The 18331-nt window shown below is 39.6% G+C and overlaps 1 protein-coding gene across 50 annotated transcripts in view; it reads right to left on the bottom strand.

The window, feature by feature from the left end:
- Window positions 1-282: 282 nt before the first annotated feature.
- neo1a (neogenin 1a) overlaps window positions 283-18331 on the bottom strand; it is a 335667-nt gene continuing 317618 nt past the window's right edge. For 8 of the 50 annotated variants that reach the window (NM_173218.2, NM_001328497.1, XM_009303464.5 and 5 more), the window contains exons 21-29: window positions 15009-15041; window positions 14547-14609; window positions 12920-13058; window positions 12566-12801; window positions 11917-12009; window positions 8846-9004; window positions 5364-5612; window positions 3312-3436; window positions 283-1932 (exon numbers count right to left, since the gene is read on the bottom strand). In NM_173218.2, coding sequence (NP_775325.2) covers window positions 1849-1932; window positions 3312-3436; window positions 5364-5612; window positions 8846-9004; window positions 11917-12009; window positions 12566-12801; window positions 12920-13058; window positions 14547-14609; window positions 15009-15041 — 1181 coding nt within the window. In that variant the 3' untranslated portion in view covers window positions 283-1848. Of the gene's footprint in view, window positions 2020-3311; window positions 3437-5363; window positions 5613-8845; window positions 9005-11916; window positions 12010-12565; window positions 12802-12919; window positions 13059-14546; window positions 14610-15008; window positions 15042-18331 lie in introns of all 50 variants that reach the window. The other 42 variants (XM_073906111.1, XM_073906119.1, XM_073906121.1 and 39 more) reach the window with 8 other exon arrangements.

The raw sequence follows: 18331 nt of genomic DNA, 5'->3' as shown, positions 1-18331 counted from the left end.
AGCCTTGATGCACAGCGTCACTAGAAAGAGCTATACATCTGAGGGATTTAGAGATCTACACAAGTTGCATTTACCTGTAAGTCTTCATTTACCTGAAAACCAGCCATCCTGCTGTAATTGTAATATATGTAACACATTATGGCCAATTTTTTTAGCTGTTTCTATAATAAGAAAAAAAAAACTAATTGACCTAAAATGTCAGGGATCTTTAAAAAAATAAAATAAAAAAATGAAATGAAAAGTGAGATGTTTGTGTATTATCAATAAGAGTCAGACACAATGTTTTCAGAATATTTTTTTTAAAAAGCCACGGAGTAATTCTAGAGACAGCAAGAAGATCTTTGTACAGAAATAAGCAACAACAGAATTCTGCATATGCAACACAGTAAAACCTGCCGCTCGAATATCATTTCAGTGGCAAAAGAAATAAGACCAGCTGCCTACACTAAACTATGACACTACATTAAACAAATAGAGCTTTATATTCAAAACACAAGATATGTAAAAATGTTTGTTTCTTTTTCCTCTTTTCTTGAAATTGTTGAAAAAGTGCAATAAAGGTTTGACTGTCTACACTTGATAGGTTATCCCAAATAAGTCATCGTTTGTACCAAGTATTCAGAATTTCTTACAGCCAGAATGACATTCAAGAAAACGTTTGAGAGAATGATTGCTGTTACAGATTTTTCTTTGGGTAAAAGTACAGATCAAAACCATATCCAGCAGGGGAGCAACCTTTTTTTTTGTTCTTTTCTTTTTTTTTTGCATCACACATTGAGATTCTATACAAGTACTTCATATGAAACATACAAGAAATATAATGGGAAATGAACGATGAGTTCTGGGAGTTGCGTATAAAAGTTGAACGCCAAGAATAAGGTCTTCACAGTGAATGTCGTTCGTTGAGTTTGTGAAGCCCCGATACAAGAATTCAAAGAAGCAGACCATATAAAGCACTTTCCAATATACCAAATTTGTACGTGTAGAACCTGAAGTTTTGAGTTTCAGCACCGAGTCTTGACAGCATACATAATTGAGGTCGACGTTTTCGTACAGTTCAGCTTTTATGGAATAAATATCACAGTGTCATGTGATAAACATTTCCCAGTTGTACTGATTTTAATAAGGCATATCTGAAGGGAACTCCCATTTAAAACATGTTGTAGAAAGGGAACGTCAATCCAATCCCCAAAATAAAAAGCAGCTCGTCTCGGACTTAACGGAAACGGTCACAAAACATGGCTGTGGAGACGACGAGTCTGTTTTAAACATATATACAAACCGATAAGTGTATATGCATATAAAACAATACGAAACATGTTTAAGGGGAAAAAAAATAAGACATGGCACATTATATAACATACAAAAAAAGAGAGAGACGTCAATCGAAAAATGCTTAATACAAAATGAGTCTCAGAAATAAAAAGGACGAAGTCCGACGTTCACCTCACTGGAACGGGGGGCGATATATAGATACAAAAACATACAAAGGAAAGACACAAATGAAACACTGTAAATTGTGCCTTACGAGCACCAACACGTACACCAGCATATTGTAGATTCTCCTTTTTTCGTTCGTAGGATAACAAAACGGTGTCTTTTCCGTTGAAATGAAAGGAAACGTTTATTTTTAGGATGCTGAGAGAAAAACCGCAACCATCACATGTCCTTTTCTCAGAATGTCCACTGTTTATTGAGTTTCTCCTTCCTGAGAGTAAGCCGAACTTTAATGTTTTTTTTTTTTCTGATCTCACTCTCTATTCATTAAGCGAATGATTGAGAACTCCTCAGCTGCTGAACGTCCTCCCTGTGGCAGGAGAGGTCTCGTGTTTTTGTGAGGATTTGTGCTCAGGCTGTTGTGATGGCGTTTAGGTCCTTCATTAAGCCCTCGAGATGGGCCATTTCCTCCGATAACTCGTCCGTCTCGTAATTCTGAGGGAGATGAAGAAGGTTACTGCGGGGGTGGGGTGAGGTGGGTGAGCTGGGGTTTTGGGAGGGGGGGGGGGGGGGTCAATGGTACTGCAGGAATAATAAAATAGCAGAAAACCAAATAGCACAGCCGCATGCGTGGTAATGGAGGAAGGGAGTAGGGTAGTATGGGGGTTTAATTTATTTCAAACATTTGCAAAGTAATTAATTGTATTAAGCAATAAGTACAGCCGCCGTTAAAAGGGGAAGCAGGTAAAGGTTTAAGAGAGAAGGAAAAAACATGTTACTTTGTATAATCTTTTAATATTCATGTGCAGTGTAATGCTATACTGTAAAGCCGCCGTCACACTACACTTTTCACCCTACAGACTTCATTCAGAAGGCTGATTTATACTTCTGCGTCAAACACACGCGTATGTGTATGCTGCGGCGTAGCCTTCACATAGCCCTCGCCAGTGTTGGGCAAGCTACTTTTAAAAAGCAATCAGCTAAGTAATTAGCTATTCAACTTAAAATGCAGCGTTCAGAAAAAGAAAACACCTGTGATGAAACTTGACAATGCCAGCTAAAACCTAATGCCATCTAGCGTTTTGGAAGTGTTATTGCTGAGCAACACAAACAGCACGCAGAAGTATAAATGCAGGACTACGCTCAGGCGCTGTGGGTCACGCCAATCACTCGATGCAGAAGTATAAATCTGGACTGGAAACGCAAGCTAGTGTGGCAAATTTCGCAGTTTGCTGCATTGCAAACTTCAAGCTTAGTGAACTCGGACCTGCAAAATCGCATCACATGAGACCAATCGAAGATCAAAACTCTGTACAGAAACGTAAAATATGGAGCAATCGCTCGCTTTTTAATAAGTCTAATCATCTTGTTTAACTAAAAAAAATAGGTTAATCAGGTTTCACTATAAAGACATTTGTTGTCTTAATTTTTTTTGACAAGATTTTTCACAGAGTGCCTTGTTGATGCCAGAAACTGGTTCAAGTTGATAGAATGGCATCAATAACTTAATAGTTACTTCAACCTAAAGTTCAGAAGAACTATTTTAATGAGCATTTGGACAAATCTCCAGCATCTGCATGATGCTACCACATCAATGTAAACCGAAATATGTTAAATCTTTTACAAAGTTCTCTAGACAAAAAGGAGCACCTAATGAAGTGGTCAGTCAGTGTACTATATAATATAATAATTAACATTCCTATAGCTTTTAGAACACGAAACTTACAGCAGCAAGGTCATGGGTTTGATTTATCTTGATGTATATATATATATATCTCAATCTCAATGTGAATTGTACAAAAACAGTGAATAATTGATGCTTTTTATCGTCACTGTGGTACAGAGCATTATAGGAACAGAACAGAAGTACTCACACTTCCTGCATCTTCATGAAGTCTGCAGCCTTCTGAGACATCCGGCGCATTTGGAACTATGACAGGCATAGGAGTTCTCGTCCTTCCCAGTGTACCAATAGAGGCTGTTTTAACTGAGTGAGGCCCTGAAACAAATCACTTTAGTCAGATTGTTTGTCAGATTTGTTTGTATATATATATACACACACACACAGACACTACAGATCTAAAGTTTAAAAGATGCTTGCTCAACTGTCAGCTTATGAATCCAAGGCGGAAGAAAGTAGTTCCACATACAAAAGGGTTTTTGAGACTCCATTTTTTATTTTGTTTTTATATACACAATTATGCCGTCAAAATGTTGTATAAACGCAATATCAAACGAGTAGCAGTGCGATAGGGCTGTATATCGGCACTGGTGGGGGCACTAAGGCACTCGGCCTGCGGCCTCATGCCAACACACGCCTCCCACCAGGGCTGATATACAGCCATATTGCACTGCTACTTGTGTGATATTGCTCATTTATACAACAGTTCTGTCTGGTTCCCTAATCTGATTGGCTGATAGCCGTGATATATTTAAGTAATATCAGCACCTGTACAGCCACTTACCCTTAGTGTATTACTCCGCCCACATACAGCTAGCAAAAAGCAGACACAACAGATCTGAAGTTTAAAAGATGCACGCTCAGCTGTTTAACCGTCAGCTTATGATTTGAATCCAATGCGGAAGAAACTAGTTCCTCATACAAAAGGGTTTTTGAGACTTTCCTTGTTTGATTTTGTTTTTATATACACAATTATGCCGTCGAACTGTTGTATAAACGCAATATCACACTCGTAGCAGTGCAATATGGCTGTAAATCGGCACTGGTGGGGGCACTAAGGCACTCGGCCTGCGGCCTCGTGCCAATGCACGCCTCCCACCAGTGCTGATATACAGCCATATTGCACTGCTACTAGTGTGATATTGCTCATATATATATATATATATATATATCAACCATATTTTTTGTAACCAATTAAGCCACTTAATAGTCAATAATTCTTATTTGTACTTTAAAAAGTCAACAATGTACATAAACCATCTAGATGTGTATATGTATAACTCCAAACTTTTATTGTTTACTGTGGTCATAAAGGGATGGACATGGTCAGCAACAATACTCAGGTTGGCTGTGGCGTTGACACGATGCTCAACTGGTACTAATGGACCCAAAGTGTGCCAAGAATATATCCCCAATTACACCTCCACCACCACCAGCAGCAGCAGCAGGCAGGATACAAGGCAGGATGGATCTATGCTTTCATGTTGTTGACACCAAATTCTGACTCTACCATCCAAATGTCGCAGCAGAAATCGAGACTCAGATCAGACCAGGCAACATTTTTTTAATCTATGGTCAAATGGTCAAATTTTGCTGAGCCTGTGTGAATTGTAGCCCTGTTTCCTGTTCTTGGCTGACAGGAGTGGCACTTGTCTGCTGCTGTAGCCCATCTGCCTCAAGGTTGGACGTGTTGTGCGTTCAGAGATGCTCTTCTGCAGAAGTGGTTATTTGAAATACTGTTGCCTTTCTATCAGCTTGAACCAGTCTGGCCATTCTCCTCTAACATCAACAAGGCCTTTGTGCCCACAGAACTGCCGCTCACTGGATATTTTCTCTTTTTCAAACCATTCTCTGTAAACCCTAGAGATGGTTGTGCGTGAAAGCCCAGTAGATCAGGATTTTCTGAAATACTCAGACCAACCTGTCTGGCACCAACAGCCATGGCACGCTCAAAGTCACTTAAATCAGCTTTCTTCCCCATTCTGATGCTCAGTTTGAAGTGCAGCAGATTGTCTTGACCATTTCTACATGCCTAAATGCATTGAGTTGCTGCCATGTGATTAGATGATGAGAAACTTGCAATAATGAGCAGTTGGACAGGCGTACCTAATAAAGTGGCTGGTGAGTTAATAAGCCATGTAGGCTCTGTTTTCTACAAATAGTAATATAACACATGCTCTTTTAGACTCCACAAAGTGGATCACAAAATATGAATGTAATTATGTGGTGTAAAGGGGGAACATACCTGTCTGAGACAGCAGTGGAGTGCTGGGCAAAGCTGCCGAGTCATACATTGCATGGGCCGGGATGGCAGGCACTGCAAAACTCTTAAGTGGGTGTGTAGGTCGAACGTGTGCTGTGGGTGTAGCGAACGCTGGCTCCTCCTCAGCGGCTGAGCTGTGAAAGCTAATGTCCGTCTCTGAAAGGTCAGTGGTGCAAGATGGCTGCCCAGATGGAGGGAGCAGCTCCGCATTAGGGGTGTTCCTTACTGACTCTGTAAGTACAACAGCAAACGGGTCAGCACATGCTGCGTACTACGATTCTGACACAGAAGTGACACAGAAAACCAAAATCATAAGAAGCCCACTAGGAAACCTTTAAAGTCAACATGAATCAGTGTTTACAACCAGAGTAGATCTTATAATGTGTTTATCAGGGTAAATGGCATTGTCAAAATCAGCTGTCAACAGTGATTGAAGGAGTCTGGTGTAAACCAAAAGAAAAAAGGCTCATTCACACCAAGCCAATAACTATAAAGACGAGTTCTTAAAATCATTCTGAATGTAAAACCGAGTTCAGAAACAGCTATAAAGATGTGGAGAAACAATATTGTTACTTTCTATTTTGTTTCCTGTTACCAAACTCTGACAGCCAGTCAACAAACATCCACTGAAATATAAAGAGCCTGAGCAATTTAAAGCTACAGATGACAACGTGAAGAAATACTGCTTGATATTAAGCCCCCTTGTCAAAGACTACATAAAGATAATGACTAATATAGAAAACAATTGGTTATACCATGAGAAAGAATTATTAAAATTCATTGAATTAATGCAGAGGAGGCTAGTAAACAAGTATATAATAGTATTGATAATTTATTACTCTGTTAAACTGTTAAAGTCAGAATTATTAGCCCCCCTGAATTATTAGCCCCTCAGTTTATTTTTTTTACCTCAATTTTTGTTTAACGGAGATAATATTTTTCAGCACATTTCTAAACATAGTAGTTTTAATAACTCATCTATAATAACTGATTTCTTTTATCTTTGCCATGATGACAGTAAATAATATTTAACTAGATATTTTTCAAGACACTTCTATACAGCTTAAAGTGATAGTTAAGGGCTTAACTAGGTTAATTAGGTTAACTAGGCAGGTTAGGGTAATTAGGCAAGTTATTGTATAACGATGGATTGTTCTGTAGACTATCGAAAAAAAATAGCTTAAAGGGGCTAATAATTTTGACCTTAAAATGGTGTTTAAAAAATGTATAACTGCTTTTATTCTAGCCGAAATAAAACAAATAAGACTTTCTCCAGAAGAAAAAATATTATCAGACACACTGTGAAAATGTCCTGAATCTGTTAAACATAATTTGGAAAATATTTAAAAAAAAATTCAAAAGGGGGCGAATAATTCTGACTTCAACTGTATATGGTGTTTTTCTGGGCACTCAAAGTGCTTTACAGGTTTGGCGGGAATCTCCTCAACCATCACCAGTATTATAAGTATTCTGTATGAATAAACGTATCTCAGGTTTCCAGTGCTAGTTGCACCCTTTAAAACGTCTTGGGGAAATAGTTTGTTGTTTTGGTTCTACAACAGTGACTATGATCGCTAAATTTGCTTGATTAAATTAGCACATTTTAAAATAAAGACTGGCTGGTTATATGTGCAAGAAGCACACTGAAGACATTTACCGGTTACAAGTGAATCATGGCGAATAAAAGAAAACTAACAAACACATTTTTACCATTCGTCAGTGTGGACACAAATATATGTTATTGATATTTATAGTTATCGTGCATGTTGTGAATGACTCTTAACGTTCACCAGATTATCAAGTCATGAGAATATTATTTGTCATAAATGTGAATAAACTATGCATAATACTGTCAATACAATGACTTAAGACAATCAAATTTAACTAACTGACTTGAAGAAAGTAAATATGATGCATTTTGCTTTCATGTTGCCTTTAAAGTGGTAATGATGGTTTTGGAACATGACCGTTGGGTTGTATTCAACCAAAATAGGTCTACCAGCTCTAACCATCTTGACCGAGATGGTCTATTAAATTGAAGCCAGGTCGGTGACCAAAAGTAGGGCAGCAAGTTATATTAGATATATATTTAGTTTTTCTGCACTGTATTTAGCGACATGATTACAATTTACCACATGGCTTACACAGCTCTATTTGGAAAAAATAATTCATCTGGATTGACTGAGATAATTCCAGGGCTTTATGGTTTTCTGAAGGGTCAAACAAGTAGAGAAATTGAATAACCAAATGTAACACAACAGCATATAGTCTCTATTGTACAACTAATTCAATAAAATAATCTTTATTCAATTTGCAAAGGGTAAACTCTCTTAAATTCTCTCAGACACAGGCTTTAAAAACACATGCTAAATGATTTAGAACTATGGCTCTTGGTTAACTATAATCTCGACTCAACATTGTACATCCTGACTACACAACAGAGTCTTGTCGTTGATCTCAGTTGCAACAAATAATAACTTGACTTGTAGTTCATCAATCATTCACTCATTCAATCATTTGGAAAAGTGGCTGAAGGTCGATTTTTCGGATGAATCATCTGTTGAACTGCATCACGATCATCACCTATACTGCAGAAGACCAACTGAAACCCGCATGGATCCAAGATTCTCAAAGAAATTAGTCAAGTTTGGTGAAGGTAAAATCATGGTTTGGGGTTACATTTAGTATGGGGAGAGTGAGAGATCTGCAGAGAGGATGTCAACATCAACAGCCTGAGGTTTCAAGACATTTGTGCTGCCAATTACATTACAAACCACAGCAAAGGGCAAATTCTTCAGCAGAATAGCGCTCCTTCTCGTACTTCAGCCTCCACATCAAAGCGAAAGAAGGTCAAGGTGCTTCAGGGCTGACCAGCCCAGTCACCAGACATGAACATTATTGAGCATGTCTGGGGTAAGATGGAGGAGGCATTGAAGATGATTCCAAAGAATATTGATGAACTCTGAGAGTTCTGCAAGAACGCTTTCTTTGCCATTCCAGATGACTTTATTAATCAGTGATTTGAGTCATTGCAGAGATGTATGGATGCAGTCCTCCAAGCTCATGGGAGTCATCCACAATATTCATTCTTTTTCCACGGCAGCTTTGCCTTTCATATAAGCCACTTTTGATACCAAATGATCAACTAGAAGTCAAGTTATTATTTGTTGTTATTAAAACTTGGATAGACGACAAGAGTTTTGTCAGGTAGTGTATGTGACTATTCCAGATGCGCACATTGCGATACCGATTCTGATTTGATATATCGTGCAGCCCTAACAAAAAGTAATCCACAAAGACCTCAAGTTGTTTTTTGGTTCAATATTCTCATAGAGAGAGTTTCACTTAAATCCCACCGTCACCAACCAATTTCACCTTCACGTTGACAGGAAAACAAGAGCGTTTCCCAGGACTCTGAACGAACCCATTTGTGTCCAGGTTTGATGGAGGTCTTGCGCTCTCACCTGTGGACTCTGCCCTGTCTAGATGAGAGATGGGGGTGGCGATGGAGCGCGTGCTGCTCTGGTGGTGGAGATAGCTGCGTGTCGGCGAGGCCAGGCTGCCCAAGTGATAATGATGGTGATGGTTATCGAGGGAATGGATGGGGTGAGCACTAATCACAGCTGTGAATGGACACAAACAAGAGCGCCATGGTTTAGACCTCACACACAAAAGCTATGGGATTATGGCGAGCAGCATGGTGCGGCTAGAACATCTGCTCATGCAAAACAAAGAACAACACAGATTGACAGATATGATATATGTTGATAGGTTAAAGAATTTTTATAAAACTAAAAACATACTCTAGACAAGTGCCTGTGCTCTGGTGCCAAGAAACCTCAGTACTTAACCCTTGTGTGCTTGTAGAGATGTTTTCTTCCACTCTGGGGTGATTTTGAGTCTTAATTTAGCCACACATTTCTCTGTTTCAGCAAATGGAAGGATTTTTTTTGGTGACAAACCTTATTTTGACACATATTTTGGGAAAACACTTTGAAAATGTTCAAAAACTCAACTATAAACTCGGGGAACATTTACTACCCTTTCGTTATGTTCATGACTGTTTTCGTTATAATGGACGTCAATTGGGCAAAAACAGCCACTAACATAACAAAACGGTAGTCCATTTAAACAATACACAAGGCTTAACATGGTGGACTGTAATTGTTTTTTTTTTTTTTGCTTCACAACTGTACTAGTTAGTAAGTATACATTTTAGGCATCTGTATTTTATCAAAGTATATGTATATTAAAAACCCTCTACTATCCAAAACAAAATATTGTACTTTACTCTACTACAGTGAGTACATTACGAGTAAAAAAGTTATTTTAAAGTAGATAAAGTGGATAGTAGATAGCTGCGTTTAATTTGTGAACAAGCTGAATTTTATTAGTTAACCTGTTAAATTGGTTGACATTTGTACATAAATCAACAACTTCAATTGATTCAAATGATTCATTTAGAGTGAGTCTCCAGTTAACAACACACTGAGTCAAACAATCCATTCAATCTATGGTAAAAGACTCACTAAAAGTTGGTTTATACTTTTGCGTTGAGTGATCGCCGTGACCGACGGTGCCTACCTTGCGCATACTCTGCAAAAATACTTCCGAAATGCTAGCTGGTAGTAGGTTATGTTCACTGTGTCGACTTTCTTTGTGGGTGTTTTGTTTTTTCTGAAAGCTACCTTAATGTGCAAGTAGCTAAAACTCGCTCATTCCGGCGGACATGGAACAACTTTAGGGGAAACACAAAACAGAAGTATAGAGTTCTAGAGCTGCTTCACGGGACTCAACACTTGTAAACACTCGTTCCATCAGGTTTGTGGCTCTCAGCACCGCCCACACTCATCACCGAGTCCAAGCCGACCAATCACAGAGCTTGCTATATGCGTTGCTGTGACGTGCAGTTACATTTTTTGAGAGGTGCGCATCAGTGTTAGCCGCGGCGAGGACTATGCAATGAGCATACGCGTGCGCTTGATGCAGAAGTATAAATCTGGCTTTATTCAAATGACTTATTGAAAGTGAGTCTCTGGTAAACGATTCAAAAATTAAATGAACAGTTCAGTGTGTCTCTGGTAATCGATTCACTGGTTTTACAAACTGGGGTTCAGCATGTAAACGTAGTTTCACGTTTTCACTTGTATTTAAAAATCAAATACTTTTGTACTTTGACACAAGTAATATTGAAATTGAGGACTTAATACTTCAACTAGAGTAATATTTTATTAGGGTTTTATTATCTGTCCTTTCACTCCAGTGCCTGATTTGTGTACCACAACGAGTACTCAAGGGGATGTTATTATTTACATGTATAACTATAAATGTGTGACATTTACCGTTTGCATTTCTGTACTTGGGTAGAGTATGTTTTTCCACTACAACTACAATAATGGACTCAGGGAACCCATTTTGAGGTTACTCTAAAGAACATTAAATGATTAACATCCCAACATAAGGGTGGACAAACACAGTTCTGCAGAGGTTTGATCCAAACACAATCAAATTACACTTATCTGCAGCTTTGACTCAAGTAATATTGAAAATGAGGACTTTATACTTCAACTAGAGTAATATATTATTAGGGTGTCTGTACTTTTTCCATTACTAGTACTCGTACATGTTATCATTTAGATGTACAACTATAAATGTACGACTTTAAGAATTAGCTGAGATATTCACTCTTGCAAAGCGATTAATTGTTAGGTTAGAGCCATTTGCATTTCTGTACTTGGGTAGAGTATTGTTTTGGACTACTACTACAATAATGAACTCAGGGAACCCATTTCGAGGTTACTCTAAAGAACATACAATGATTAACATCACAACATAAGGGTGGACAACCACAGTTCTCCAGAGTTTTGATCCAACCTTAATCAAATATCACCTATCTGTAGCTTTCTAGTAATCCTTGAAGGCCCTTTGAAGTGATTTGAAATTTGTATTTTGCTTTGATGTGTAATTTCATCCGAAACACGAAGTAGCTCCTCCCTTTTGTTAAAAACAGCCAATAAAATCTCGTTTTTATCACAGCTCTGCCAATGAGTGATTGAGCATAAGTGCATCAAAAAAAAAAGCAAAAGAGAAGCGTTTTGAAGAGGCAGAACATGTCAGAAACTAAAGAGCATTTGATTGGTAACGAGATTTGATGAGAAACTGAAGTATAAGGAGATGTCAACAAAATCAAATTGAATAATTTAGGCCGTTAGGATGTTTATATCTTCTAAAAGTGAATTTTGTCACTGTTTTGGAGCACTCAAAACTATATATATTCTTAAGACTAACATACTGATACTAACTATCTCCTAAAAAAAAAAAAAAAAATATATATATATATATATATATATATATACATACACACATATATATATATATATATTTCACTGTGACTTTACAATCTAACTCGCTTGTTCAGGTGTGTTAGATGAGGGTTGGAGTGAAACTCTACAGTACTGTGGTTCTTCAGGAAAGTCCTACAGAAAAGAAAAAAAGGCCAAATTGAGGGTGTCTGGTCCCCGGATCACACACTTACGCTGAGGGGGTTGTGCATCAAAGGGCATCATCATTTTAGGTCTCATCCCCCGACGGCCTGCCAGTGTAGACATGCTGTCCTCTGATTCATGGCCTGCAAATCAGACAGCGACCACCAATCAGACTCAGACAGACTTACCCACCCAACAGGCTCCCAATATAAGCTTTCCCAATGTCAGTTGCCAAGAACTGCAGTAGGATTCTACTGTTTGTCAACTAGAGGGCAGTGTAAACGCACACATCAGAGCTGTAGCACAGGGGAGCAGCAGATGGATATTCACCATTCATGCCACGAAAACAAAGGAAACAAGGCTGCACATCTTTCCATTTAAGCAAGAAACATGCCAATCACAGACAATAGTAAACATGACTTGGAAGCGTCCTTCAGAAGCAGCAGCTGGAATGATGTTATGGATGATGTAGTAGGTGAAATGGTTTAAAGATCCCATGAATTAGCTTCACATTTCTTGTGATCTTATTGAAACCCAATGATGGGGTTGGGCATATCAAAATCCTAAATCTAAAATAGCCTTATGTTAGCATCATAGTACAGCAAAACCAATTTATTGCGTTTTACTATAGAAAGTGAGGGGTCTGGTCTGTTAAACTACTTTATTTATTTCATGGGGTCTTCAAATCAGTGTTCTTACCACGGTAAGAGTTGCGTCTCTGGAGCATAGGATCCATGGAGCCGTCCACCGGCGTGATGTCTTGGGAGGTCCTGGGGATTGGTGTGTCGGTCATGACTGGATTGGGTTCGGGTGATTTGTCTATGGGCTTTAGCTCCAAACGTTCATGGTGGATCCAGAGGTCTGGTGGTTTGAGATCTTTGGAGTTGCCCTTATACTTGTGGGATCCATTGGCGGACTTGCAGGCGGCCCTTTTCCTGGAGATCATATCAAATGGTTTGAGGAAAGCTCGTGGCTAACACATTTATGCCAGGACTGAGGACTAAGACTGATCGTAAATGTGAGATTTGAACTGGAACACTGTGAGGAACTTACTTTTTCTGTTGTGTTGTGGTACGACGTGTACAAAGGAAGGCGCCCACCACCACCACGATGATGGTAAAAGCACCCACGGACACAATGATGACAATAACCAGGATGTGGTTATCACCAGTGCCAGACATGTCTGGTTTCCCTGAAACATGGAAAATCTATGGTCAGAATGTTTATATGGGGGAAAAGTCAAACTTTGAATGTTGGCCTTTCAAGTTTTTGCATGAAAGTTTTGAATGTCAAAACATTCGGACAAAAACAGAAGGTGTTGGTGAAGTGCTGCTATGTGGCTAGGTCATAATATGTAGCTGAAGCATGGCAACAGTTTTGCTAAATGCCAGTTGTGCTAAATGATTGCAAGACACTGCTAAGTGTTTACTATGTTCGTATAAAGGTGTTGTTAGTTTAATGCAATGGTTGCTGGGGGCAAGTTGGTGGTTGTTGCTATTCATCTTAATTCATGAGGTGTAGGGTTGGGTTCATTCACAGGTAGAGTGCTGCTAGGATAAGGAAGGTGTTGCTTGATATTGGACTTATTTTCAGGGACTACAGAAAATAGTTTTACAGCGTTTGCTTGGTGAACAGTGGGGCTAGGATGGACTCTACTTGTTTTGTTTAGAGCATTGCAAGGTGGTTACAAAACACTGCTAGGGTCTTGATTCGTTGTTGGTAAGGTGTTGTTCAAGGGTTGATAGTTGTGGGTAGTTGAAATATATATATATATATATATATATATATATATATATATATATATATATATATATATATATATATATATATATATATATATAGGGGTGGATCATATGTTACTGCTGAGATGTTGCAAGGTGTTTATTGGAGTATTAATAAGTTGCTGATATATTGCTCAAGTGTTGGAAGGAACTGGTTAGGTGTGTTATGAAGAGATTTCTAGATTGTTATTACAGCCCAATGGTTGGACCCGGGGTCACCAAACTTGTTCCTGGAGGTCCTGCAGATTTTAGCTCCAAACCTAATCAAACACCCCTTAACAAGATAATCAAGGTCTGACTAGGTTTACATGAAACTTCCAGAAGGGTGTCTTAGGAAGTTTGAGCTAAACTCTGCAGGGACACCGGCCCTCCAAGACTGAGATTGGTGACCCCTGGGTTTGATAGTCAGACTGTAACCTGAAGGTTACAAAAATAGGATGCCATTAATTGACATACCAGGTCTCGCACCTACAAAAGCCACCTCTTGTTCATTGTGTTACGTCCTATGAGGAGCAAGTAATTGATAACTTAAGGAAAAAAGGCCTAAATTGGCAGATCCTACTGCAGCAAAACCATTTTAAAAAATATTTTGCACCATTTTTTTTCTCTTCAACTGATTTGAGAGTAACTCATGTGATATTCCAGTTCTGTGCATAAATTTAACTCACATCTTTGGGTTGAAACATAGCTACTTTTGGTAGGGACTACTGGGCAGTTTTTATAGCACTGGCAGGTTGGTGCTAGGTCTTTGAGACACTACAAGGGCACTGGTTGTAATAGAATCACTATGTAATTTAAAGAACAGTACTATGGTGTGTTTTTGGTTGTTTTTCTGATACACAGCAAGATATTTGCAGGGTGTATAAAAAAAAATAAGAAGAAGAAAAAACAGCAATTACCAGGTGATCCAAAGCCGTTATCTGGTGCAGAAGGTCTTCCTTGTTTCACAGATATGCCTGGAGCTACGAGAGGTCAGATAAAAATAATTGGAAAGTGGCACATTGGAATCTCCAATTCTCAAGTAAAGTTTACACCAAGAAAAATGTTCCAGTTATTACAAAAATAACAAGCAATTTACACATATAAACCAGCAGCTGTCCTTTAGAGAAAAGCGTGGCACTCATCTTTTAAACCAAAAACGTGCTTGGAAAAGACTGTTAGTAGTATGAGGTGTAGCCACATGTGCATGTTGCTGATAAACTCTAAGTAAATGGCAGTCAGGCAAACAAATAAGATGTTTTCCTGCCTATACACCAGCTGGATTGTATCGTGCCTGCTGATGAATTTCAGCGTGCAGGGAAAACAAGCTGCTCACTTCAATTTGAAGACATTAGTGGAATAAGAGAAGAGAGAGCAATTACCTTGGTCATTAGCCATTTTGTCAGAGGATTCAGCTAGCAGGACAAAGCAGAAGGAGAGGAGACAGGTTAGAGGGAGAGAGGCGTGCAGTCGGAGCTAAGCAGGAGCCGGTGTGAAAGATCAGCGAGGTCAGGGTAAACGCAAAAGGGTTAAGCTTCAGATCAACTTTCAAAGTAGCGTATGTGTACATGTTCACCACAAATCAATTCTAACCCTGATTAAAAATACAGCACAAATTCCAACACGGCAATTCCATGGCATGGCAATTTGTGGCTATTTTACATCAGTGGCTAATCCATATGAATTCACAACATCTCATTGACTTGGGTAAGATCTGCTTACATCCCAGAGATATTTATATTTAGGGCCTTACCTTCTGCAAACTGCAAATTTTCATAGGAATTCATATGAGTTAGCCACTACTTTGGGTATTCATGTCAGATTAGGTGAATTCCCTTGCTGAAATTGTGGTCTTGGTTAGGGATGGGCAACTTCGGTCCTGAAGGACCACTGTCCTGCAGGGTTTTGTTCCAACACTTCTCAAACAGACCTGAACAAGCTAGTCAGTGTTTTCAGATCACTAATAAGCTACAGGCAGGTGTGTTTGATTAGGGTTTTTTGCTAAACTGTGCAGGACCGAAGTTGCCCATCCCTGGTTTCGGTCAGGGGTGTCAAACTCAAATTCCGTTGAGATGTCCGGTTCAGAGATGGGACCCATCCCCTTGGAGTTACAGGCCTGGATCTTGAAGTAGTAGGTGGCCTTGAGGGTCAGCTCCTGAATTTGATTGGTTTTCCCAAGGGTCACCAACCCTGTTCCTGGAGAGCTACCTTCCTGCAGAATTCAGCTCCAACCCCGTTCAAACACACCTGAACCAATTAATTAGTACCTGAAGCAGCACTTGATAATAGAGACAAGTGTGTTTGGTCAGGGTCGCAACTGAAATTTGCAGCAAGGTAGCTCTCCGGTAACAGGGTAGGAGACCCCTGGGTTAGTCTATTTCTCACGACTAGGTCAATGACCGAGGGTTTAGTTCTAACCATATACTAACACATTTTCCTCCAGGTTTCAGACAAGTCTGAAGGACTCAATTACTTTGTTAAGGCTGTTTAATTAGGGTTTGAACTAAACTGTGCAGAGCTGCGGCCATCCAGGAACTGAGTTTGACACTCAGGTCCGAAGTTACCCATCCCTGGTTTCGGTCAGGGGTGTCAAGCTCAAATTCTCTTGATATGTTCTCTTCAGACAATGGGACCCATCCCCTTGGAGTTACAGGCCTGGATCTTGAAGTAGTAGGTGGTATTAAAGGTCAGCTCCTGAATTTGATGGTTTAGCCCAGGAGTGACCAACCCTGTTCCTGGAGAGCTACCTTCCTGCAGAATTCAGCTCCAACCCTGTTCAAACACACCTGAACCAATTAATTAGTACCTGAAGCAGCACTTGATAATGTGTGTTTGGTCAGGGCTGCAAATGAAATTTGCAGCAAGGTAGCTCTCCAGGAACAGGGTTGGTGACCTCTGGGTTAGCCTATTTCTCACGACTAGGTCAATGACCCAGGACTTAGTTCCAACCCTACACTAAAACAGTTGCCTCCAGGTTTTAAACAAGTCTGAAGGACTCAATTACTTTGTTAAGGCTGTTTAATTAGGGTTAGAACTAAATTGTGCAGAGCTGCGGCCATCCAGGAACTGAGTGTGACACTCAGGTCCAAAGTTACCCATCCCTGGTCTCGGTCAGGGGTGTCAAGCTCAATTTCTCTTGATATGTTCTCTTCAGATATGGGACCCATCCCCTTGGAGTTACAGGCCTGGATCTTGAAGTAGTAGGTGGAATTAAGGGTCAGCTCCTAAATGTGATGGTTTAGCCCAGGAGTGACCAACCCTATTCCTGGAGAGCTACCTTCCTGCAGAATTCAGCTTTAACCCTGTTCAAACACACCTGAACCAATTAATTAGTACCTGAAGCAGCACTTGATAATGTGTGTTTGGTAGCTCTCCAGGAACAGGGTTGGCGACCTCTGGGTTAGCCTACTTCCCACGACTAGGTCAATGACCCAGGGTTTAGCTCCAACCCTACTCCAACACCCTTACCTGTAGGTTTCAAACAAGTCTGAAGGACTTGATTACTTTATTCAAGTGTGTTTAATTAGGGTTGGAACTAAACTGTGCAAAGCTGTGGCCCTGCAGGAACTGAGATTGACACCTCTGCCCTAGATGATCCTAGATGATCAAGGTTGAAGGCCCGGAATACTTCAAAAGTAGTCAAAGAACAAATTGAAATGACTTCATTTTGAAGTTTGCTTTGAGTTAGTTTTGGCAGTTCAAAACAGCTCACCACAGCAAACTTTTGGGCGAGCTGAGCTCCAGCAAGGGGGAGCTTGAGCTTGAGCTCCACCTTTTTTGCACTTCTTCTACGAGTGATGTCACTGGGGGTAGGGTTAGGGGTGGGGTTGGTGTACGCATTAAAACAGCTTACAGGAGGCAGAGCGAGAGCTCATGCTCCCCCTCGCTGGAGCTCAGCTCTGCTCAAATGCTCTGCTCAAAGCTCTGCAGCGAGCACCACTTAAACTTTTGAGGATGTTTGTTTAGGCTCCTAAAAACTTTTGTTCTATTGGATCCATAACAATTATTCAATTGTTTGGAGTGTACTGGAACATGTCCGATCAAGATTTTTAAGACTTGGAGGGGGTCATACACCAGATAAGAAGAACCAACGTGTTATAAAGGTCTAAACAATTTTCCAGTCGATGTCTGCATATAGGTATGGGACAATAACCCCTTTACCTCAGTTTGGAAAGTCACAGTTTTAAAACAGTAAAAATGTATGGCATAACGTTCCTGTGGTATGATATGATATATATATATATATATAAATATTATAAGTTGTCAAAGATTAATTTAATAATTTATTTAGGGCCATCCACATCTAAAGCTACTGGTCAGCCCATGATTCAGCAAACTTCTGAAAAAACATATGGTTTAGGCACCTACATCCAAGCATGATATGGACTTGAACAGTGCAGTGGTTAACTTATATCCAACAAAAAGTTGTCCATCCAGACATTTAAAAAGATCTTTTTTTGTGGTACTTATCACAATACTGTGAAACCGTGATAGTTTTATCCAAGGTTATCATACCATCAAAATCTTATACAACAAAAAGCAATATGAAGATGTGGTGTGCTGCGGTGGTGCTTCTTGACTAGAGAAGGCATGACAGATGTTAATATAACTGTACTTCTTTCTGTCCTCAAACAAAGAATGGAAAAGACCTTCAATTGGAGCCAAATAAGATAAGCCTGTTGGTTATAACAGCACCTCATCATAT

The sequence above is a fragment of the Danio rerio genome, chromosome 7, assembly GCF_049306965.1.
Source record: "Danio rerio strain Tuebingen ecotype United States chromosome 7, GRCz12tu, whole genome shotgun sequence".
Taxonomy (NCBI): Eukaryota; Metazoa; Chordata; class Actinopteri; order Cypriniformes; family Danionidae; genus Danio; species Danio rerio.
This window is presented reverse-complemented; position numbering and strand designations above follow the sequence as displayed.